The sequence below is a fragment of the Crocuta crocuta genome, unplaced genomic scaffold, assembly GCF_008692635.1.
Source record: "Crocuta crocuta isolate KB4526 unplaced genomic scaffold, BGI_CrCroc_1.0 scaffold10, whole genome shotgun sequence".
Classification (NCBI taxonomy): Eukaryota; Metazoa; Chordata; class Mammalia; order Carnivora; family Hyaenidae; genus Crocuta; species Crocuta crocuta.
Window position 1 is genome coordinate 7090569 of NW_027527551.1, and position 26536 is coordinate 7117104.

The window sequence follows — 26536 nt, forward strand, 5'->3', positions numbered from 1 at the left end:
TGATATTTACCATGTTGGACATTAAAATTGAGAAAATTTGAAAATATTTATTAAAAATACAAATAATATGTTTTATGAAATATATTTTCCAAAACAAAAATTTTAGAGTAGTATTGCTTTATGTTTTATTTTCTTTTACATTATTTTATTATTTTATTTTTGAGAGAGAGAGAGAGTGCACACATGCATGCAGTGGAGGGGCAGAGGAAGAGAGAGAGAGAGAGAGAGAGAGAGAGAGAGAGAGAGAGAATCCCAAGTAGGCTCCACGTTCAGCCTGATGTGGGACTCAATCCTTGACCCTGAGATCATGACCCAAGGTGAAGTCAAGAGTCTGATGCTTAACTGACTGAGCCACCCAGGTGCCCCAGCATTGCTTCACAGTTTTGCAAATCCCTTTGTTTGGGATAAGAGAAGACAGATTGTGATATCTGCTTCTGTAGCGAATCTCGTTGTTACATGTAATTTCCATTGAAGTATATGGAAATGATGGCGGCTTCCATAGATACGTAGCTGGAAAATGGAGGGACCTATTGATACTTTTTAAAGTAATGTAAGTATTCTTTCACCAACTTAGGTAAATACATATTTAGTTCCTTTGAGTCCTTGTGAAAGTGAAAGTGATGTTTTACTTAATGTAGGACCTGCATTTCTGGATATCGTAGAACTAATTGAATTTACCCTTAACTTTCCTAAGGTTATGAAAGGACCTAAGGACCTAAGAAATGGTCCTGATGGAGATCCATTCCTGGCTTGGTATACTGGCAGTTTATTTCCTTTAAAGTCTCCAAGGCTCTGAATGCCCCTGGTGGCCATGTTGTGTTTCTTTACCATTCTTATAATTGTCAGGTCTCCCAGTGTGCAGGATATTTCTGAAGCCCTTCATAAAGTTAGCTAGAGGATTTTTCTTTCAATTTCTAACTGACCTTCACTCTGTTTCTTCAACCATATGTTTGAAGAGGCATTGAGCCTCTGCAAAACTTGGATCTCAATATCCAATACTATCATCTCCACAAACTTTTTGGCTATTCTACTTCAAAAGTATTCATCAATGGCAATAATTGGTTCAGAAGAGTAGAGTCCATATATTTCAGGAAATACTTGACTCAGGATAGTACCTTTGGAACTGTCATTGGCTTGGAGCATTTGGAGTATGATGTGTTAATACTGGTCAAGAGTGTATAGTATAATTTGTTGAGCTGTTGCTTATTGGTCGAGAGCGTATGGTAGTAGTATTCAGAGTATACTTTTATTACAGAGTTTTGTTTAATCTTTTCTATTTTGACCACTATATTATGAGCCCTTATGCACAAGTTGGTATAATTATCTTTGTAATCCTCATAGAATGAAGGATATTGGTTTTGGGTATATTGAGTTTGAGGGAATTTTATTTTTCTAAATTAAAAAAATGTACCTGTGGAATATCAAATAGGAATTGTGCAATAGGCAGTGTCTAATAGGAACTCAGGAGGAGATATGTTTGGGCTAACGGTAGACACTGGGGATTGTTACTTAGGTCATTGTAAGAATAAGAGTGAAAGAGATAATGTGGAATGTGAATTAGACCAAGGTCAATTCTTGCTAGTTATATGAGTTTTAGCCAGTTATTTGACTCTCCAGTGCTGGGTGACACTGCCTGTATAGTAAGGACAATCATATGTACATCATAAGATCCCTAATGCATATCTTTCTAACTTCCTTCATTCTTTTCCAACCTTTTTCTAGAAAACATGTAGTGTTTTTCAACAAAGCTTTTAAACTTGGCTTAGGAGTTTACTGGCAAGAGGACAAAAAGGGAAATTATATATGTATTCCATGATCCTTGCTGTTTGTAAAGGGGACACAAAAACCCATTTTTTGGGGGGGGGGGGCTCATGTTTTCTTGTCACAGCTTACTAAATTACTAGCTCTTCCCTTATCCCTGTGTATAGCTCAGTTTTTCTGGCTCAAAATGGGCTTACATGTACTATTTGAATTTGTGCCTTATATTATTTGCTTGTTAGTTATAAATTGCCATGCTAAATGGTAATAGCCAACAGAAGATTGAATGGTTATTTTGAATTCTAAGACAGTGAAAAAATTTGGTGAATATAATTTCTTTTTAATTTTGACAATAATTTTTATCCTCCAAAGTCTATAGGGATGTTTATAATGTTTTAAAAAACACTTGCTGTCCCAGGCCATCCCTTCTATTTTTATGGATGAATTCTTTTTATTTTATTTTTTTTTATGTTTTATTTATTTCTGAGAGAGAGAGATCAGCATGAACAGGGAGGGTCAGAGAGAGAGGGAGATAGAGAATCTGAAATAGGCTCCAGGCTCTGAGCTAGCTGTCAGCACAGAGCCTGACGCGGGGCTCGAACCCATCAATCGTGAGATCATGACCTGAACCGAAGTCGGACGCCCAACCAACTGAGCCAGCCAGGTGCCCCTGAATGAATTCTTTACTTGACATTCCAAAGCACATTGTTGTAGTAGGTTTTTCCCTCAAGCTTTGAAGTAAATATGATTTTGAATTCCCTTTTAGGTAAAAAGCGATACATACCAATGTAACCTTTAGGCTACAGAAAAGTTATTTACAGGTCTAGAAAAGTTAGGTAGCATATTTTGAGAGAAAAAATTCCCTTATAATATCTAGCTCCTACCCTATAGAGTTGAGTACACATGGCCTTGAGGAATAATTTATTATGGGGATAAAATTTTTCCTTAACAGAAGTTACCACTTGTTTATCTTTCAAGACCATAGACCTCTGTTTTGAGTTGTTTCAGGAAGTCAGTGAGCTAAAGAAGAATGGAAAGTCCTGGTAAAACTAGATTACTTCAAAGAAAGTCTTTACAAAATTTGTGATTATTTACCTTTTTCTAGGTCAGTTAATCTATTTAACACTTAATTTTTTTTTTCTTAATTTTAGAGAGAGAGAGAGAGAAGTGAGCAGGGGAGAGGGACAGGAGAGAGAATCCCAACCAGGTTCCATGTAGAGCCTGATGTGGGACTTGATCCCATGACTCTGGGATTATGACCTGAGCTGAAATGATCTGAGCTGAGTTGGTCATTCAACTAGCTGAGCCACATAGGCACCCCTTAGGTAATAGTTATACCTTTATAACTTAAAACTTATAACTTTATAATTATTTTATAGTTATAGCTATTAACTATAAAATAATCTATTTTAATAATTATTGAAATTCTACATGGAATATAATTCCTGTTGAAAAACTAAAGCAAATAAGTCAGATAAAAAATCTTGACAAAGGCATATAAGCAGCTAAATGTTGATATAAGAAAATAAAATCTAAAAATAAGTTGTTTAGGGGGACCTGGGTGGCTTAGTCAGTTGAGTATATGACTTCGGCTCAGGTTGTGATCTCACTATTTGTGAGTTCAAGCTCTGTATCAGTCTGCTGTCAGCACAGAGCCTGCCTTGGATCCTCTATCTCCCTCTCTCTCTGCTCCTCCCCTGCTCACTCACTCTCTCTCTCAAAAATAAATAAATATTAAAAAAAATAAGTAAAAAGTTGCTCAGAGAGAAAAGAAGGTGGGTACCATTCTGATTTTCAAAAACAGGAGAAAATCATAACGCTGTCTTTGGGACTGGGTAATGACAGGATTTGGACTCCAGCAAATTTTCCTGTACTCTGGAAAATAGGAAATTCTGTATGAAGAACTTTTTTGCACTCTTGGGGGACCAAAGGTTGATCATCTCCTGCTGCTCTGGTTGTTCTGTTGCCAGATAGAGTGAAATAGAAATTATCAACTTTTTTTTTTCTTTTTTATATGATTGGTCTCATATAAATAATTTATAAATATATATTTTATAAATATATGGAAAAAAGTTATGGTCACATAAACTACACTTAAAATAGTTATGTTATCTGTGGGAAGTGTGATACAGAACAGAATGAGGTAGAGCTTTCAATTTTTTTTCTCTGTATGCTTTTCTCTTAGAGCTTTAAAAAGAGTTATTTGTTTTAGCAGTTTAACTTAGGAAGGGAAGAAGGTGTGTAGGAAAATAAATTATTTTAAAAATTCTTAAATACTGTTGAAATCATTATGATTTAAGGCAGATTTTAAAAAATCATTTATTTATTTCCCTCAATTTTATTTATTTTTTAAATTTTGTTTTGTTTTAAATTTACATCCAAGTTGTTAGCATATAGTACAACAATGATTTCAGGAGTAGATTTCTTAATTCCCCTTACCCATTTAGCCCATCCCCCCCACCTCCTCTCCAGAAACCCTCTGTTTGTTCTCCATATTTAAGAGTCTCTTATGTTTTTGTCCCATTCCCTGTTTTTATATTAGTTTTGGTTCCCTTCCCTTCTTTTTTGTGTCTTAAAGTCCTCATATGAGTGAAGACATATATTTGTCTTTTTCTGACTGTCTAATTTTCCTTAGTATAATACCCTCTAGTTCCTTCCACATAGTTGTGAATAGCAAGATTTCATTCTTTCTGATTAGTGAGTAATACTCCATTGTGTATATATACCACGTCTTCTTTATCCATTCATCCATCTGTGGACATCTTGGCTCTTTCCATACTTTGGCTATTGGGTTTTTTTTTTTATAGTTCATTGTCAAGTTGGTTTCCATATAACACCCAGTGCTCATCCCAACAAGTGCCCTCTTCCATGCCCATTACCCCCCTTCCCCTCTCCTCCACCCCCATCAGCCCTCAGTTTGTTCTCTGTATTCAAGAGTCTCTCATGGTTTGCCTCCCTCCTTCTCCCCAACTATTCTCTCCCCTTCTCCTCCCCCATGGTCATGCCGGTCAGAGTGGTTAAAAGGAACAAATCAGGAGATTATAGATGCTGGCGAGGATGTGGAGAAACGGGCACCCTCCTACACTGTTGGTGGGAATGTAAACTGGTGCAGCCCCTCTGGAAAACAGTGTGGAGGTTCCTCAAAAAGTTAACAGTAGAACTCCCCTATGACCCAGCAATAGCACTGCTAGGAATTTAGCTAAGGGATACAGGAGTGTTGATGCATAGGGGCACATGTACCCCAATGTTCATAGTAACACTTTCAACAATAGCCAAATCATAGAAAGAGCCTAAATGTCTATCAAATGATGAATGGATAATAAAATGTGGTTTATCTGTACAATGTAATACTTCATGGCAATGAGAAAGAATGAAATCTGGTCATTTGTAGCAATGTGGATGGAACTCTACGGTGTTATGCTGAGCGAAATAAGTTAGGCAGAGAAGGACAGATACCATATGTTTTCACTTATAAGTGGAACAGGAGAAACTTAACAGATTTTTTTTTTAATGTTTGTTTGTTTGTTTTTTTAGAGAGACAGGGACAGAATGCGAGCAGGAGAGGGTCAGAGAGAGATGGAAACATAGAATCGGAAGCAGGCACCAGCTGTGCTGACAGCTCAGAGCCTGATGCCAGGCTTGAACTCATGAACCATGAGATCATGACCTGAGCCAAAATCAGATGCTTAACTGACTGAGCCACCCAGGTGCCCCAGATTTTTTTTTTTTTTTGAGTGAGAGTGTACATGAGCAGGAGAGGGACAGGAGAGGGAGGAAGAGAATCTTAGGCAGACTCCTTACCCTGAGGGGCTTGACTCTGTGGCTCAGTCTCACAACCCTGAGATCATGACCTGATGACCTGAGGCGAAACCAAGAGTTAGACACTTAGCCAACTGAACCACTGAGGCACCCTTTAAGGCATATTTTTAAAAAGCAGAAATGTAAAACTGATTGTGAAACAAATAATATATCTAATATGCGGTATGACTTTTAGAAATATTAAAGTTTTTGTATTACCTTGTTAAGTGAATTATCAACTGAATCTATTCTACAAGACCTTGAAATAGAGAGTATTATTTGTGTGTGGATAGTTTTGAGTATTTTAGATGGCTCCTTGCTTATAAATATCTTTAGTCAGTATATTTTTAAGGTATGCTCATTTTCATCTTCTATAGTTCGATTTAATTTTCTTTAATTGCAAAGATTAGGAGAAATGCAACATTCCCAATCTTCTGAATCCCAAAGTCAGTTTTATGGGGTTTTGTTGATCTAGATAATGACAACTGGGATCTTTGTTCTTTTAGGATTTTTTTCCTCTAATATTTAATGGCACCATTAAGATAGAAATACACAAAGTCAGTGTTAGTATTTTACTAGTAACCAACCTTTATTCTTATTACCTTGTGTCACTCTTCTCATTGGACTTTTTCTACAAGTCAGCTGCATACCAGGAAGAAATAAATGTTTTCTTTATTCATTAGAATTTTTCTTTTCCTTTCTTATATTCATTTTTAAAAAAATTATGTGTAGTTTATTGAGTACTTATTATTTGTCAGGCACTGGGGATAGAGAACAAGGTGGTCCAGATTCTGCTTTCATGAAATGTGTATTACATCCTAGTAGAGGTTACAGAAAATCAGCACATAAATAATTTCAGATAATGCTAAGAAAGAAGTGATTAGGACTGGTGTGGTCCTAACCTATGTGGATTTGGGCAGAATTACAGCTGGAGAAATGAATATCAAAATGTGTAAATGTTTATAAGTTAAGAATCAAGCTGCACACCCATTATGCCCACTTCCCAGGGTCTTGCATCCTTAAGACCCAGAGGCTAAAGGAATAGCTATTTTCTTCTCCTGGCTAGCCTTTCTACTTGCTAGTCTGATTAGTAGCATGGATGGCTTGGGGCAGAGCAGGGGTGGTCGAGTGGTGCCTGGACCCATCAAAAACAGTATGTGAGCTGATCCTGTCAGCTCCCTAGGAATCTGGTACAGAGAGGTTAACCTCTTTAAGTTCTTGTTTTTCTAACACAAGACTTAAAGGAAATTCTGAGCTCTTCCCCAAATTGTACTATCTAAGAAGAGAGGAGGGAATGCAAGTATTGGGGAACTGTGGCTTTCCTTTTTGGTGGATTTGGGGCAGCCAACCTTAACTGATTAAAGTTTTTATGAGGAACCATTCCTTCTGTGATTTCTCAGGGTAGAGGTTCTGGTGATTTTCTCCTTTCTCCATGGATACTGTGGCACAGTCATTTCCTTACCCCTCGGCCTGCGGCAGGGCAGGGGTGGAGGAGACCTCTTTCAGCTAGCACCTCTCCCTGTAATTCCCACTTGCTCAGTTGTTACTGAATTTCAAAAAAAAACCTTCCTTACAAGGCTAAAAGAAAAAAAAAAAGTCTGTTTTAGTGATTGTGGTTTGCAGAGCATAGGCCTCTGACAGAGGCTATTTTTGCCTAGGTCTAAGGGTGACACTGGGCTAAGAATGGCGGTGGCCACAGACCATTCATTTACATGCCTCTTTGACTTTTCCCTGTCTGCTACCTCCAAATCCGCCTAGCCCCCAACTCAATTTGTTTTAATTTATAAATTTGTTTAATGTGTAAAATGAAACTGGTATCCCTTAGGATACCTATGTCTGAAAAGTAAGCTCCAAATGAAAATAAATATTTTCTAAAAGATTTTTTTTGATGAGATTTCTAAGTACAAATGATTAATTTTCCTATCTCTGCCTCCCACCCCTGCCCCTTGTCCCCCAGGGGGAAAAGAAAAATATACCCAAACAAAAAAGCCACAGGAGCAACAACAAAAAACAAACTATACAAAATTGTTGTGGATTTGAGTACTGGCTTAAAGGTTATCCTGTATTTTCTCTTTACAGGTGTGAAAGTTGTGTGGATTTACTGTTTATGAGAGGAGCTGGAAACTGTCCTGAGTGTGGCACTCCACTTAGAAAGAGCAACTTTAGGGTACAACTCTTTGAAGATCCTGCTGTGGACAAGGAGGTTGAGATTCGGAAAAAAGTGCTAAAAATGTAAATATTATTGTTTGAATGATTGAGTATACAAAGAGGACTTTAACAATTATTTCAGTAATTGATATAATTATTTATTGATGGAAATATGGACAGTTTGGCAAGTGAATCAGTATAAATTCTATGCATTTGTTCAACAGAAATTGATTAAATTCTTAGAGAACTCAGTAACATTTATCTAGCCTTTGTTAGAAAAGAGTGGCTCCTCTGGATTGATGACTTTACAATTTATTTACTATTTATTTTTAAACATACTTAACATATATTGAGTACCTACTGTGTGCAAACACTGTGTTATGCATATTAGGTACTAGGTAGAAATGAGTGAAATCGCTATGAACCTTGCCCTTATAAGGCTTACAGTCTAGTAGTATAGGATAGCATGGAGATAGATAATAAGACAGGCAAACTAAACAACTATGTGACTATGAATTGAGAAAAATACTATGAAGTTAGTGACTGAATATTGGTGTAGGTCACTGATAGAATGTTTAAAGTGAGATTTGAAGGCTGTTGGAGAGGATAATGTGTTAGCTGTAATTTGTTTTGATATCTATCTTTATATATTTACATATGTATTTAATTTTAATATTTTTTCATTTATAATTTAGTTTTCACTCTGTGAATGGTTTTGGGTTTTGTTTTATCTGTCCTTTTATTACAAGTNTATAGAATTAATATATAAATTTAGTTTATTATTATTATTATATATATACTTTATGGTGGTATATATTTCAACCTAGGTCACCAGTGCTTTAGCAGCATCTTTCTAGGTACTTAATCTGTGTTACTGCATCAGTGCCCCTGGTTGCTCTTTTATTATTAGTATTGCTTCTGAGAGATAGTCTCTTTTAGATTCTTATTTTTTTATTGATCCCTGTAGTTTTTCTAATTCTTTACATGTACATTATAATATTTACAGAATTTTCTGATCTAGTATTCTTTAGACTATAGTTGTCATGAAAAATAGGAAGGTGTCTTTTGAATTAATCTTTAGCTTTCTGAAAGTTAGCGAATCAATTTGTAAGAAGTAAATAAGTCTCCTAATTTCTTTTTCTTTCTTTTCCATAAGTTTTAGAGGAATTTAACATATTTTATCTTTTTCTCTTGATTCTATTCTGTCTTTGTAGTCATAAGAATTTAAGAACAACGTTCTCGGTCTAATTACAAACATGGTGTCAAGGAAACTGTACTTTACAGTAAGCAGTCCTTTTCTATGTATCATGAATAAATAGGCAAGAAGAAACAAACTGATTAGATAATATTGAAAGCAAGAGAATGTAATGTGTTCATTTTTTTCTTCTCTTAAAGATACAATAAAAGAGAAGAAGACTTTCCTAGTCTAAGAGAATATAATGATTTCCTGGAAGAAGTGGAAGAAATTGGTAAGTTTTTGATGCTTGTACTTTTGGTTGCTACCCTATGTGGTTTTATCTTTTAATATGCCTAAGAGAAAATCTCACAGAAAAATCTTTAACAAGTTTTGTTGTGATAGCTGATGTTTTTTGCCTATTCACTTTCAGTTGTACTTGAATCACGTTTGTTAAATTGAAGGCATGCTTAAGTAAAGGACATACTTAAGTAATAAACATTTGTTTTAGGAAAAGTGGCATTACTTTATAGCTGAGAAAGAAAGACTGTATATGTGTATATCTGTATGTTGATGGGACATTAGAGTCAACAGAAGGAATGAATATATAGATTTTTTAAAAAATAGGATTTCTGTTAACTGTGTCTATGGTGACTAAAGCCATATGTTGTTTGTCATTTATGTCACTGTGCATACAGTAGTTTGAAAAGAGTCTGAAGCAGTTGGCTATTGAAGTGGCATTCCTTTTTTCATATTATTCTTGAATCAGTGGTTAGAGTAATCTTAGGGCTTTTTCTTTTGTGATTAGTCAAAAGGATGCTTTCATCAAAAGAAAGGATTATTTCTTCTTTCTTGAATAAGATTTCATAGATGTTAAAGAGCCTGGAGGTTGTTATACTTCAATTAAAGAAATGAGTGGTTTTTGTTTTTTTTAAAACTGCCATAATTATTACTCAGTATAAGTTTGGAAATATTACAAAAGTTATAGACTGTGAAGATAAGAATGAGACGTAGAGAATTAAACAAATCATCTTTTTTATTCTTCTCTCAAACCTGATAGCCAGGCTATCCTTACATTATTTCATATTTAAATATGAATATAACAAATTGATCATTTTTAGGTTTATATATGGAAAATTTTTAGAAAACTTAAACTCCTGAGGAATGGAGTATTCTAATGCCTTTAACTTTATTAACTGAGAAAACCCCAGAGAATCTTTTTTATTTCAACTGTAATTGAAACTTTTCTAAAGTATCTAAGTTCCTTGTTAGGTCATAGCAAACAGCATATACAGAATATAATTTAAGCTTTTTCTGGGATCTTTTAATGCCTTGGAGCCATTGTTTTTTTATTATATTTATTGCACTTTGTGTATAATCTTAGCAGTTATCAGTGGCTTGGATTTTAGTTGAGAAGGTGATGGAATTGGAAGTGCCAAAGCAAAGTAGAAAATTTAGGATATAGCCCGAGAAGATAAAGCCCCCAAAATCTGCAAGAACTGGGCAAATGTAAAATATAGCTGTACATAGATATTAAGTACAGGACAGGCAGTTGGATAGTGCAGGAAGAAATGCAGCTCATGTTTATTCTAAAGGCAGTCTGGTCAGGCAATAAAGAGAAAGGAGATTATAAATGTTGCAGAGGAAGTTAAATACATGGTCACAAGTCCAAGTAAGCAGGTAGGATAATCTAAAGAAGGACAAAGGAGATAGGGAAGGGGAGTGGGGGTCTTGATTCTAGAATAAGGTTCTGGTTAAGCCATCATTTAAAAATAAATAAATTATATATATATATTTAAAATTATATAAAATATGTATATAATAAAATATATGTAATATATTTTATTTATTTATTTTGAGAGAGAGAGAGAGTGAGGGAGCCAGGGAGGGGCAGAGAGAGAGGGAGACAGAGAATCCCAAGCAGGTTTTGTGCTGATAGCATGGACACTTAACTGATTGAGTCACCCAGGCATCCCCCAAAATATTTTTTCTATGAGATGAATTGCTTTGAATTTATTAATCACCTGGGACCCATAGGTAAAACCATGTTTATGTCTAGAAGTGGGAGCTAGTATTGACAAGTAAGAACAAGTCTAGATATTATGGCTTATATGATATGTAGTCCTTTCCTTACCATAAGAAAACTGTGGCTTGGAGCATTTAGTTTGAAAGTGATTCTGCTATCATGTATATTCATGAGGGACTTTCTTCAGTTGCAGTATGTTGAAACTTTCTTAACCAGCCTCTACTTAATTGATCCATTGGAGTGACTGACATTTCCCAGTCCTCCCATAAAAAGTACTGAATGTTGCCCAAAATATAATGAAGATGAACTTTGTTCATTAGAAGATGTCCTCAAGTAAACCTTTGTACTTCTATCACCAGTTCATTTATATACTGAGAGTTGTTTGTATTGGTAACCAAGCCTTCTTATGTACTTATAATCATTTAATTTAATTAAGTAGTTTATATGGTTAGGAAAAAAATTGTACACCTCCTGAAGCATTCTGCTTCCCAAGTTCTTATTCCATTTTCAAAAATGGAAACTGAACAGTATAGGTGACAGATGTGGTTTATACAGGAAAGAAGCAGGGGTGCTTGGGTGGCTCAATCAGTTAAGCATCTGACTCTTGGTTTCGGCTCAGGTCATGATCTTGCGGCTTCACGGGTTTGAACCCCATATCAGGCTCTGTGCTGGCAGCATAGAGCCTGCATGGGATTCTCTCTCTCACTCTTCTCTCTCTGCCCCTACCCCACTCGCATAGTCTCTTTATCTCTCAAAATGTATAAATAAACTTAAAAAAAAAAAAGAGAAAGAAGCAATTAAAGAAACTAAAGACTAGACGTTAGTTGTATGTCATTTAAGTTAGAGCATGACCACACTTACCATATATGTTTTAATGTGGAGTCCATATTTGTGTTTCCCTCCCTTAACAGACTTTTGTAAGTAATCAGCTACTAATTGTGATCATATTGGATAAAGAGCGGTTCTAATTATATTTAAAGATATTGATGAAGTTTGGGGCCCACGCTCATGGACTTACAATTTATTTTCTGAGCTTCAGCTCAGCTTAACAAATATTAATTGTTCCCTGTGAACTACTTTACTTGCTGAGCATATATGACGTTGCCTTCTGTAAGTTGAGACTCTAAAGGGGAAATAATTATTTGAACTAATAACTATAATGTAATGTGAAAGTAGTATAGGCATTTATTTATAAAGTGTTATGAGAATACAGATAACAAAACAATTAATTCAGCAATGCGAAGTAGAGGTATAGTTTGATCAGAGAAAAGATCATATTTGAATTTGACCTTAAAAAATGGAATAGGAGTTTACCAGATAGGAAGACGATGGAAGAACATTTCTAGCAAAAGACAGAGTTACAGAAGTACAAGATTATTGAGCATGTTGGAGAATAAGCAAGTAATAGGTAGGTAGAACATGGGGAATGACTAGAAATGAGGCTTGAGAAACAGACTAGACCTGGGTTAATGAGAGCTTTGCAAACTAGACTGTCAGGGTAAGCTTTTATTCTCCGGCTAGTAATGAGCCAGCAAGGATAGTGTGGTAGTGATGTTCAATATTGACAGGTGATCCTTGAGGCTGGGAAACTATTTCTCAGGGGCCATTACAGCAATTTGGATGAGAAATAATGAGAGCAGTTGTGTGGTATGAATCAAGAAAGTAAAAGCTGGAGAACAGGCAATATTTTTTATTGTTTTGTTGGATGGAGAGTGAAGCAATGAAGGAAAGACTAGTTTTAGCTCTTAAGTTCTCTTAGGGTGTGGCTCCACCACTTTGTTGTGTGTCATTGTTTTAATTGTGGTAAAAATAAAACTTCCCTTTTAAAATCATGTTTCAGTAACTATCTACTTTGTGTTTTTATTCATGCTTTCAAAGATGATTAGTTCGATGTTTGTGATTACCTGTATTGGCTATGTCTGTATTAGTCAAAAGTATAAAGTGTTAATTTTATGAGCACCTGCTGAGAGTGCTTTACTCCCCTTATCCTGTATAGTTTTTACAGCTGTGAGACAGGCATTTTCATCCCTATTTAGCATATGGAGAAGAGGTAAAGGGAGCTTAAGTATCGTGCCTAGGATCGAATAGCTAGTAAATAATGGAGCCAGATTTTGAACGTAGGTTTTTCTGACTCTCAGAGTCCATCAAAGTGCTTGCTAGTCTCAGAGGGGTTACTTGTTTGAATGCAGAACGTGGGGTGCTGATTGGCGATATAGTGGTAGACGAGAGAATAAAAAGTAGATTGGGGCCATATTTTGAAGGACCTTAAAGAAGATTGAACTCGGTATTAAAGGTAGAAGAATGCTATTGAAGATGCTTTGGCGTAGAGTGAGAGGAATAGAGTTGGTAGGGTGGCTAAGGAGTGCATGTTTGATTTATAAATTAGGGATTGGCCATTTTGTTAAATAAATTTCATTATGAATCCTTTGAACATCATAAATATAAAAATCTTAAAATACTATAATTTTGAATAATGACATAAAAATTATAATAGAAAGGGCACACATGAAGATGAACTTTCTTATGGCATTAACAATAGGCTCTTTTCTGTGGTTATGACAATCTAAACATAAAAATTCTTGTTTCTTTTGCCCCCAGGGATTATCTCAAAGGTTTGTTCTTAGTTTCATAATAAATAGATTATTCTTTTGGTTCAGGTTATGCTTATTTTGAAAGGGTGAGAAAGTCCTAAGGGCTTTAATTATAAATTCTGGATGTCAAAAAGACTTCAAAATTGTACTTAAATAACATTAAATCTTTCAGAAAATACAATAGGTTTTTTGTTGCCTTTTAATACTTGATTAAAGGCAGGTCAACATCTGAGCTAAACCAGTATCCAGATAAAGGGCCAAATGGTTGTTATAGAAAATTATCTTTTATTCTTTTTTTTCAAGGCTATTATACCAACCTGATTCATTACAGAATGAATGAGACTTGCTTCATCTGCAGAGTTTTAAAATTAGTACTTTACTTTCTTTTTAAACTTTTATTTTTTCTTTTTAAAGGAAGCAATTTGTATTATTTATTATTATGATTTGTATCTATTACACTGGTGTTACCTTTGCTTCCTAAATTAAAAAATGAAATAAAGAAATTGATTATTTTAGTTTTATTGGAATTCATCATGAGGTTTCTGATAAGCATAAAAGAAATCATATATAGATAAATTTCATTTAGAATTCAATTTTACCTGTTTCTGGGTTCTATTAAATAGAGAGTTTAAATCAGTAGTATACTATCTAGTTTGCTGATAAACTTTTTGTTTTCTTAAACTGCTCTAAATATTCTATTAGAAGTCAACATAGGATATTAGTTTGATTACCTTTACTTCTCAGTAGATTTATTTTTTTATTAAATTTTTTTTAATGTTTTATTTATTTCTGAGAGAGAGAGAGAGAGAGAGAGAGAGACAGTGTGAGCAGGGGAGGGTCAGAGAGAGAAGGAGATACAGAATCTGAAACAAGCTCCAGGCTCTGCGCTAGCTGTCAGCACAGAGCCCGACGCGGGGCTTGAACCCACGAACCATGATATCATGACCTGAGCGGAAGTCGGATGCTTAACCGACTGAACCACCCAGGTGCCCCTTCTCAGTAGATTTATGACCATAAGAAACCAGGATAATGTTTTCCTGTACTTTTATATCTGCTTGCTTTACCATTCTGTAGAATTTAATTCTGTAATTTAAATTAATTAAATCTGCAGTTATAAAGATAATTATAAACATTAGCATTGGTTTATTTTATCTATTTTTTCCCCCTCTTTTGGTAATTAAGTATTTCTTGAGCTCTTACCAGATGGGAAATTCCTTTTTTTTTTTTTTTTAAATAGACTTTATTTTTTAGAGCAGTTTTAGAGTCATAGCAAAATTAAGCATCAAGTACAGAATTCCCATATAGCTCTTGCCCTGCACATGCACAGACTTCCCTGCTATCAACATTCCTGGCTAGAGTGGTAAATTTGTTATAATTGATGAACCTACATTGACATATCATTATTGCCCAAAGACATAGTTTATATGAGAGTCTACTCTTGATTTTGTACATTTTATGGGTTTGGACAAATATATAATGACATGTATCCACCATTATAGTATTGTACAGAATAATTTCACTGCCCTAAAATTCCTCTGTGCTCTGCCTAGTTTTACCTTTTTCCTCCCTTAACTTCTGGCAACCATTGATATATTTCTGTCTTTGTAGATTTACATTTTTAGGCTGTCATGTAGTTGGAATCATATACTATGTAGCCTTCTCAGATTGGCTTCTTTCACTTAGTAATATGCATGTAAGGTTCCTCCATGTCTTTTCAGGATTTCATGGCTTATTTCTTTTTAGTGCTGAATAATCTTGTCTGGACATACCACAATTTATCCACTAACCTATTGAGAGACATCTTGGTTGCTTCCATGCTTTGGCAGTTACAAATAAAGATGCTATAAACATCTGTGTACAGGTTTTGTGTGGACAGTTTGCAGTTCATTTGGATAAATACCAAGGAGTATGATTGTTGGAGAAAATGATGAGAAACAAACTGTCTCCCAAAGCCATTTTGCATTCCTGATGCAATGAATGAGAGTTCCTATTGTTCCACATCCATGTCAGCATTTTGGTGTTGTCAGTATATTGGGTTTTGGCCATTTTAATGGCTATGTAATGGATGTTTTTTATTGAAACACTGGGACTTCAATAAAATCAATCAAACCTAGAATCTGCCCTCAAGTAACATTTTATTAGTTTATTTGACTATTAGGTCAAATAGATATGTACATTGAAAATAATTTGGGGTGCCTTGGTGGCTCAGTCGGTTAAGTGTCCAACTTCGGCTCAGGTGATGATCTCATGGTTCGTATGGGTTCAAGGCCCACAGTGGGCTCTGTGCTGACAGCTTAGAGCCTGGAGCCTGCTTTGGATTCTGTATCTCCCTCTCTCTTTGACCCTCCCCCACTGACACTCTGTCTCTCAAAATTAAATAAACGTTAAAAAATTATTTAAAAAAAGTTTAATAGGGTAAAAAGTGGATAAGTGACACCAGCATGATATTAGGTAATGTATTTTGGGCATTCAGGGATAGAGAGATTGTACCTGCAAACTGAGTTATAAAGAAGAGCTGGTGGGGGCGCCTGGGTGGCTTAGTCGGTTAAGCGTCCGACTTTCGCTTAGGTCATGATCTCGCAGTTCGTGGGTTTGAGCCCCGCGTCGGGCTCTGTGCTGACTGCCAGCTCAGAGCCTGGAGCCTGTTTCAGTCTGTGACTCCCTCTCTCTCTGACCCTCCCCTGCTCACACTGTCTCTCTCTCTCTCTCTCTCTCCTAGAAATAAATAAAACATAAAAGAAAAAAAAAAAGAAGAGCTGGTGATTAAGCTGGGTATAGAAGGGTGGGCCAGGGAAGGATATCCACAATTGTTCTTGGTTGAGGTTGATACTAAGATACAGGCCCTCTGAGAGCAGTGTGATCCCAGGTATGGAGGTAGGAAAGTGTGGGGCCTGTACAGGTGCCAAAGAAGAGCTGAACTGTGCTACCACTGTTTTCCAGGCATTGAGAGAAGCAATACACCTATCATTGTAGATAAAAGTTTAGGCTTTGGAATCAAATAGCCTTAGTTAAAATCTTGGTTACAACATTTAGTTTTTGTATAACTTGGATGTAGTTATTTAATATCTTTAAACCTTATCCATAAGGTGTGAATAATAGTAGTACCTATCTCATACGGTTTTTGGAAGGTTTAAGTGATGTAATTAGGCCAAACCTGGACATAGTTCTTGTCATATATATGTTGTAGATACTTGATACACATTGTAGACTGTATTCTTCAAGCAAAATTTTGAGGAGATCGCTTTAAGCAAACAAATGAAGCAAAGCTTGTCTGGTTGGAATTTTGCAATCTTTCCACTGGTTCTTGAAGAGGCTATGAGGAATCTGTAGAACTCCCAGAGCAGAAAGGAAAAAGCAGTATAAGAGATAAGGTTGGACTTTCCTTTTTCAAGGCATTGTGGATGCAGAAGCAATGAGCAAACTGAGTGACTCATGACTGAATGACATAATCAGAACTCTGTAGAGTTAATTGGTAGCTAGTTCCATTAAAAGGAACAATAGTTTATTCTTTTATTATTATTTTTTTAATGTTTATTTTTGAGAAAGAGAGAGAGAACATTAGCAGGGGAGGGGCAGAGAGAAAGGGAGACACAGAATCTGAAGCAGGATCCAAGCTCCAAGCTGTCAGAGCAGAGTCTGATGCGGGGCTTGAACCCATGAACTGTGAGATCATGATCTAAGCTTAAGTTGGACACTTAACTGATTGAGCCACCCAGGTGGCCCATGATAGTTTATTCTTTTAATAAACACTTATTCAACAACTAGCACAGTACTAAATATTATTTAATGCATGAACCAAGGATACTTTTAGTTTTTCCCTGTTGTCATTTGATGATAGAGTGTCTTGTATTATGTGTTCATGTGTTTAGGGGTGATCTCCCCAGTGAGAGATCTTTAGTCTCACTTAAGCATCTGACTCTTGATTTTGGCTCAGGTCATGATTTCACAATTGGCGAGATCTAGCCCCACAGCAGGCTTCAGGCTGACTGCATTCTCTCTCTCCCTCTCAGCACGTGAATGCACATGCACTCTCAAATAAGTAAACTTAAAAAAAAAAAAAGAAAGAAAGACTTTGAAAGTGTTTATTTTTTTTTTTTTTTAGTAAAAGAGGAAAAGGCAGAAGGGATGAGAGGACTATAGGATGGTAGAGATGGAGAGTGATTTGAAGTATGCTTCAGAAATATTAGTCTGACAGCATTGAGTGTTATGGATTCGGTTAGAGTGTAGGGTCAGATGCAAAGATTCTGGAGATAGGAAATGAAGTCAGAGATTATTATATTATCCAGGGAGAAATATGATACTGCCTGGTATATTGTCAGGGCACTTGAGAATAGGGCAGATTTAAAGAGATTTTGGTGGTAGAATCTGTAGGATTTGGCAACTGGTGCTTGTGGAATGCAAAGGACAGTGGGTCAGATGAATCAGGTGTTAAATATTGGTGTCTTAGCATGATATCCTATCATTAACAGATAAAGGTTTCATAAAGAGGAACAAATTTGGACATAATTATGTGTTTGGTTTCCTGAAATGCACTTTGAGATAGTGTCAGCTTTTCCTGGCATTTATTTGGTTGAAACTATGGAAAGTGATGAGATTGCCTCAAGAATAAGGAGGGTGGAAAGAGGGCATAGGCCAGAATCATATAGATTGCTTAGAGATGAAGAAGATCCAGAGACGGAAACAGGCAAGAGTAGTTGAAGTAGTAGGAGAGAGTTCAGGAGAATCTATTTAAGTTAGTTAAGAGAAGTAAGTGCCTAGGGAAGAGTAAGTGATGAGTACTCTTGAGGATGGTAGATTACTGGATTTGATGACTCAGTAGATGACCTGTTAAATATAAGGAGTAAAATGTGAGTGATTGGCAAAGGTAGTGGAATCATACCGTATGAACTAACAGACCACAGTTGACTTTCTAAGGGCACTTGCTGATTTCGATCACCTTCTCTGTTGTGTGTTGGGGCCAGAATGTGATTTATGGGGAATGCCTTACATTGCATCCTAGCCAGATGCGCTGGTTTGCTACATTTGCTATTTTCTTTTCTACTTTGTGGTAAAAAAGCTGGAGAAGTAGCTAGGGGCTATTGTTTCTCATTTTCTCTAATTTCTCCCCTAGTTTTAAAATTGTGTATTGTAGAATTGATGATTGCTTTTGTTTTTCTACATACCTGAATGAATCTGGGATTTTTACAGTGATTATGAAAAATTGATGTTCTGAAATAAGTTGGTCTTTGAGGTGATAAAAATGAAATTATGGATCAAGTTGGTCTCTAGAGTATGTTTGATGCCTTACTTAACAAAATAGGTAATGCTATGTTGGGCTCTCAATATTACTTGTCAACTCTTATAGGGCTCTATAATCCAAAAGTCTAGGTACTATTTGACTTTCTCTGTCTGACTTATTTCACTTAGCATGATACCTTCCAGGTGTTGTTGCAAATGCCAAAACCTCATTTATTTTTATGGTTGATATTCCACTATATATGTATCTATCCCACATCTTCTCTATCTATTTATCTATTGATGGATATGTGAATTGCTTCTGTATCATTGCTATTGTAAATGATGATGCAATAAACATAGGGGTCCATATATCTTTTTGACTTAGTGTTTTTGTTTTCTTTGGGTGATACCAGGTAGTAAATTACTGTATCATATGGTATTTTTACCTTTACTGTTTGGAGAACCTTCATATTGTTTTTCACAGTTGCTGTATTTACATTCCTACCAACAGTGTATGAGGGTTCCTTTTTCTCTACATCTTCGCCATCACTTGTTATTTCTTTCTTGTTTGATTTTAGCCATTCTAACAGGTGTAAGGTAATATCTCATTGTGGTTTTGATTTGTATTTCCCTGATGATTAGGAATGTTGAACATCTTTTCGTGTGTGTGTTAGCCATGTGTATATCTTCTTTGAAAAAATGTTCATTCAGGCCCTTTGCCTATTTAAAAAAATATTTTTTTTACTGTTTATTTTTGAGAGAGAGAGTGTGTATGAGCAGGGGAGGGGCAGAGAGAGAGGGAGACACTGAATCTGAAGCAGGCTCCAGGCTCTGAGCTGTCAGTGCAGAGCCTGACATGGGGGTTGAACCCACGAACTGTGAGATCATGACCTGAGCTGAAGCCGGACGCTTGAATGACTGAGCCACCCAGGTGCCCCTCCTCCGCCTATTTTTAATTGGGTTATTTGGGTTTTTTGGGTGTTGAGTTGTATCAGTTCTTTATAAATTTTATATATTAACCTCTTATCAGATAGCATTTGCAAATACCTTCTCTCATTCAGCAGATTGACTTTTTATTTTGTTGATGTTTTTTTTTCACTGTGCAAAAAGCTTTTTATTTTAATGTAGTCCCAGTAGTTTGTTTTGGCTTTTGTTTCCTTTGCCTTAGGAGATGCACCATATGATTTCACTTATATGTGGACTCTAAAAACAAACAAATGAATAAACAAACAAAAAATGGAATCAAACTGATAAAAATAGAGAACAAACTGATCATTGTCAGTGGAGAGGGGATGGGGGATGGGTAACATGGGTGAAGGGGAGTAGGAGATACAGGCTGCCAGTTATGCAATGAGTAAGTCACAAGAATAAAAAGGTACAGCATTTGGAATATAGTCATTGGTGTTGTAATAGGGTTGCATGGTGACAACTGATAGCTAAACTTATGGTGAGCATATCATAACATTTGGTTATTGAATCACTGTGTTGTATACCTGAAACTAATATAACACTGTGTGTCAACTATACTCAAATAAGAAAAAAAAGAAAGGAGAACAAGTAAAAGCAAAAAGTCTAGGAACTATTTGAGATGGTTATTAAAGGAAGGAGTGAGACAGGGAAGGAATCTGTAGAAACATGGCTTAGAGCATAGTTGTTTAGGGTAGATCAAATCTGTTTACAGGACAAGCAGGAAGTAGGGAAAAGTAATTGGAGAAGGGTTGGAATAGCTAATAATGGATGGAGAGAGATTACAGAAACAGCCCAGGGAGGTCTGAATTGAATTGTGGAACAGGAGGGTCTTAATGATATGGATTTTTCTTCAGACAGGCTGATGCAAACATGTAAGGGGTGGGGTAGTGGGATGGTACTTTATAATATGAATTTGTATATACCAAAAGAGTTTATTTTTTTATTTTTAAAATTTATTTTTGAGAGAGAGTGTGTGAGTGTGCATGAGTGGGGGAGGGGCAGAGAATCCAAAGTGGGCTGTGTGTTGACAGCAGAGAGCCTGATGGCAGGGCTCAAACTCATGAACTGTGAGATCATGACCTGAGCCAAAGTTGGATGCTTAACTGACTGAGCTGCCCAGGTGCCCTGTGCCAAAAGAGGTTTTCTGGGTTGTTATTCAGAGTATTATAGTGACTGATTTATATAAGTAAACTTAAAAGAGAGTAAGGCATTATTTTGAGTCAGAATTATATAAAAATTATACATTAAAAAATCTAACTCAAATGAACAAATCAGGAGACTATAGATGCTGGTGAGGATGTGGAGAAATGGGAACCCTCTTGCACTGTTGGTGGGAATGCAAACTGATGCATTTGCTCTGGGAAACAATTTTTTGAGGTTCCTCAAAAAATTAAAAATAGAACTACCCTATGGCCCAGGAGTAGCACTGCTAGGAATTTACCCAAGGGATACAGGAGTGCTGATGCGTAGGGGCACATGTACCCCGAAGTTTATAGCAGCACTTTCAACAATAGCTAAATTATGGAAAGAGCCTAAATGTCCATCAAATGATGAATGGATCAAGAAGATGTGGTTTATATATAAAATGGAATACTGTCTGGCAATGAAGAAAGAATGAAATTTGGCCATTTGCAGCAATGTGGATAGAACTGGAGGGTATTGTGCTAAGTGAAATAAGTTAGTCAGAGGAAGACAGATAACATATGTTTTCACTCATATGTGAATCTTGAGAAACTTAACAGAATACTATGGGGAAGGGGAAAGGGGAAAAAGTTACAGAGGGAGGGAGGCAAGCCATGAGACTCTTAAATACTGAGAACAAACTGAGGGTGGATGGGGGGTGGGGGAGAAGGGAAAGTGGGTGATGGGCATGGAGGAGGGCACTTGTTGGGATGAGCCCTGGGTGTTGTATGGAAACCAATTTGACAATAAATTATATTAAAAAATAATAAATATTTAAAAATCTAACTCATTGAAAATTTATCATCTTTTTGAACATACCTCAGTGGCTTCTCTTATGAAATAATTTCAGTCTTAAGTTTTGGTACCAGTTTATCTTTTTCCTTCCTAGTTAAATTTTAGTTGTTANGTTAGCACAGAGCCCAATGTGGGGTTCGAGTGTGAGATCATGATCTGAGCGGGATGCTTAACTGACTGGGCCACCAGGTGCCCCTGTATCATATGTCTGTAGATCTTGATATAGGGGCCATTGGAATGTGAATAGAAGTGGTTTTTGTTTGCTATAAATTATATAATTATATAATTTTTTTATTCTTTTGGATAAGTTTTCTCTTTGTAGAGCATAGATTCTTTTCAATACTGATTCTGACTAGTATATTAGATCCTAGACTTATTCTTTATACTTAAATAATTTAAGTAATCTTTCATATACTTTTAAAGTTAGAATGGGAACTGTAAAAATCAAATATAATGTGATTATGACAAACATATCTTAGATTTTCTGGGGTGATTCAGAGATTTAGATATTCTTTGTGATAGTCTGTAGTCTTTGGCTCTGAAAACATAGTTGCTGAACTAGAACTAGTCTCTAAAATAGGTATTAGGTAAAAGGACATAAATAGAGCTGTATGTAATGACAATCTGGTGAATTAAGAAGTCAGTGTGATGAATTTTCTTTATTGTCTACTCAAGATTTATATTAAAATTGTTTTTCATGTCATTGTTTCCTTTTTGATGCAGTTTTCAACTTGACCAACAATGTGGATTTGGACAACACCAAAAAGAAAATGGAGATGTACCAAAAGGAAAACAAAGATGTCATTCAGAAAAATAAGTTAAAGCTGGTTGGTTGCTAAGTATTTTCTTTCGTTTTAGAAATGAATGCTTCCATATGATTCCTGAAAAGTTATCTTCCTCTGAAACTAGTTAAAATTATAGAGAATTTAGCTGAAATCTAGGCCAGAATATACTATATATATATACACACACATATGTATGTATATATACAGGCTTATAGGTAGGAGGCACACATTACTGTAGCTACAACTTTGATAGTATCATTAAAATATATTCTTTAACGAAAGAAGAATTATGTGCCTGCAGTGATTTAATTGTCCAATTTACACAGTTTAAGTGTCATTTCTTTAATCTGGGCTTTCCAGTTTTGGAGGAAAGCAGAGGTTATTATTTTTGAGGTACTTTGTCAGGAATTTGTGATCATTGGCAAAAATGATACAAGTCGTATTTGGATCACATAGCTTGTGTTTTCATCTTGTGTTTAGAAGGACTTTCTCCTTATAGTATTAGGAGTGTTTCATTTCAGTACTTCTTTCCTTCCATAAAGCTCTCAAGGGATTGACACTACATTCTAAGTCCATTCATACCCAGCATGGCTTCCTTAGGTGTCTCATTTCTGAGAGGATCAGTGTACCATAAAAATTACTCTTTTTACCAGGTAGCCTTCCCTGGGTTAGAAGATACATGCAAAATAGGTATTCTTAGGTAACTTGTTGCATTAGCCCCATTTAACTTATTAATAGAAGGATGTTCCTTTCAAGTGAGTACTTTTTTTCATTTAGAGTTTTAAAAGTTTTATTTATTTATTTTTAGAGAGGAAGAGAGAGAGAATGTGTGAGTGGGGGAGGGGGCAGAGGGAGAGAGAGAGAGAATCTTTTTTTTTTTTTAAGTTTATTTAGTTTGAGAGAGGAAGAGAGCACAGGCAATGGTAGAGAGAGAGAGAGAGCTAGAGAATGAATCTTAAACAGCCTCCATGCTTAGCTGATGTGGGGCACAATCTCACGACCCTGGGATTATGACCTGAGCCAAAGTCAGGAGTCAGCCACTCAACCTACTGAGCCACCCAGGCACCCCTCATTCAGAGTTTTAAGCTATGAAATAATAGTGTTGAAGTAAAAGAATACTCTAATTTTGGTGAACTTTTTCTTCAAATAAAAACTTGCTCAGAATACTTTGGTTGAAATGAAACCAAACTTTCTTAGTGGGTAGAGGGATAGGCTGAATTCCCATCTGCTCAATCTCTTTCGTAGTGTACCTTAGGCATCTTGTTAGAGAATTCAAGATTCCTAGAGTAATGTTATAAAAACCTGCTGTGGATGATTGTCATTGAAGGGTTTTAAACCAAGTGATAGAAAGGTATTGTCCTGGTTAGAATAAATATAGTGGTTTCGTGGAGGTTGAATTTGAGAGAATCAAGGTTGGAGTTTGGGAAACCAATGGGAAGTTATTGCAGTCATGTTGGTGAGTTCAGAGGGGACTTAAACAAGAAATAGAGAGGTGGGAATGAATTGGAGAAACAGTTTGAGTTTAAAATAGCAAGTACTATACTGATGAATTAGGAGTAGGAGGTGAAGGCAAGGGAGGTTCACTGGGTAAGTTAGTGCCATGAGGCAGAACATAGAGACCTTTAGTTTTCAACCTGCTTTCCATCTCTCAGTCCATTACCTTCTTCTTCATCCCCACAGTGTTTGATTTTTTAATGATGTCTGTTTTCCCAGTTATTCAGTCAGCTAGCTAGCCAATCAATATTTGTTGAGGTCTACTATATCTAAGATGCTTGTATATTCCATTTCAGTGAGAAAATCAAGGCTACCAGTTTCTCATTGTCAAAGATGATAAACTGTTGGTCTGAATCTTACTTGGCCTGTTGGCTGTGTTTGGTGTAGGCTTCTCCCTTGATAGTGAATCCCTCTTCCTTAACTTCTGTGGGGGCACTCCATTCTCCTCCTCCCCCTGCTGCCCTCACTTTCCCCTTTCCGATTAGGAGGCTTAAGCTTTCCTTCCTGACTCTAAAACATGGTTTCTTTCAGTGCTTCTCTGAGTTAACCCTGTATACTAATTACTCTCAAATGTTTCTGCAGCACGTTGTTTTTCTCCTGAGCTTGTAGAACTTTACTATGTAATACAGACACACACACACACACACACACACAGTTAATAGACATTTATTTCTTGATTATAATGGGCACTTTTAATTCCGCATTCCAGAGCCGAATTTTTAAATCTTTACCATTTGTTTCTCTTACATTCTTTATCCAAGTGTTACATTCTTTATCCATATCTGGTCTATCCTCCTATACTGTTGATAGTCTCTCCCCATCATTTTTCAAACCTGGTTCCTTCTCTAATTCTGTTATTACCTTATTTAGGGCTCTCATCATTTCTTATCTAGGTTATTGAAATGTTCTTTTAACCGGTTTTCCTGTCTTCAGTTATGACCCCATTGATCTGAATACTTCACTGCTTCTAATCATTTTCTAAAGTTATCCCTCAGATTTCCTTAATCTCTTCCTAAATTGCCTAAGTATGGCACAGATTTCCTTAGTATGGTATGATGGACCCTCCATGATTTGTCCTCTGCTTTCCTTTCCAGTTTTACCTAGAGCTTTCCCCCATTCCAACACTTCATGACTTGGACATACTAAGCATTCCAGTTTTATATTCATGTTTTGCACCTTTGTTTTCTCTGCCCATATAGCTGTTGCACTCTCCAATGGGAGTAAATACCTACTGTTTGAAGTGTTAGTCTCAACCTCCTAGGTTTCCTAGGGCCACTGTAACAAATTACTAAAAAGGGAATTTAGAGTCTAGAAGTCTGAAATTAAGGTATCATCAAGGTCATGCTTTCTCTAAATGTTCTAGGGAAGAATCCTTCCTTGGCTAGAAGAGGCAGTCCTTCCTTGCCTATGGTGGTTGTCGGAACCTTCAGTACCACTCTACCTTTGTCTTCACATGGCCTTCTCCCCTGTGTGTCTGTCTAAATTTCTAGTATGACCCCATCTTAATTTGATTACATCTGCAAAGACCCGATTTCCAAATAATGTCACTTTCACATGTACCAGGGGTTAAGACTTCAGCATATATTTGGCTGGCGGCTGGGGGATACATTTAACCTATAATACTCTGTATGAAATCTTTTCTTTCTCTGCATTTCCTTTATAATTGCAAGGAGAATTTACCACTCCTTAATTCTCTTTTCACTGTATCTTAACACTTTTTTTTTTTTTTTTGTATCTTAACACTTCTTACACTTAATTGATTATATGGCACTATTTTACTATGAGGCTCATCTTTTTCTGCTTGAATGCCCCTATTCAAGTAGTTCACTTTTCCAGGCTTCATATCTCAGCCCCTGACTTTTTACATTTATTCCTACTAATCCTTCTAGATGAAGTTTGAATTCTCTTCTCCATTGGGTGTCTGAAGTAGAGTAGCAGACTTGGCAATAGAGAAGAAAACATTTGTAAAATTATAGGGAGAGATGCTAATAGGAGGTAGCAACTGATTTAATTTAAGAGCAATGGGAGGGGGAGAGGGAGTATATAGAGCTGAATTTACAGTTTCAAATGAAATTGACCGAGATGTAGGTATGCACTTTGTGGACATAAGGAACATTGGAATATGATCAGCTTTGGGAGGCCAGATGCTAAACTTAATTTTGGATCTAGTACTGAGTTTGAATTGTAGGTAAAACATATTTTTGTTTGAGAACTTTGTTTTTTGGGGAGTTTATCTAATGTGTGAACTAAAATAAATATCTAATAAAAGGTTTTAAATGTTAGTTTAAATATAAATATATTTTTCTCCGAGGTCTCTGTTATTCATATACTTATGATACTCAAACCTATTATGCTGTCTTCCTCCATTCTGTATTTACCTCAAGGTGACATAAATTCTCAGTGTTTTCTCAAATTAAAAAAAAAGAGCTTTAAAATAAAGCCATTTAGGGGCGCCTGGGTGGCTTAGTCGGTTAAGCGTCCGACTTTCGCTTAGGTCATGATCTCGCGGTTCGTGGGTTCGAGCCCCGCGTCGGGCTCTGTGCTGACTGCCAGCTCAGAGCCTGGAGCCTGTTTCCGATTCTGTGTCCCTCTCTCTCTG

At 36.2% G+C, this 26536-nt stretch overlaps 1 protein-coding gene across 2 annotated transcripts in view; it reads left to right on the top strand.

Moving 5' to 3' along the window:
- The window catches only part of MNAT1 (MNAT1 component of CDK activating kinase), a 204678-nt gene that overhangs the window by 55931 nt on the left and 122211 nt on the right, over positions 1-26536 (top strand). For both annotated transcript variants that reach the window (XM_077769420.1, XM_077769428.1), the window contains exons 2-4: positions 7636-7788; positions 9100-9173; positions 22382-22485. In XM_077769420.1, coding sequence (XP_077625546.1) covers positions 7636-7788; positions 9100-9173; positions 22382-22485 — 331 coding nt within the window. The remainder of the gene's footprint in view (positions 1-7635; positions 7789-9099; positions 9174-22381; positions 22486-26536) is intronic.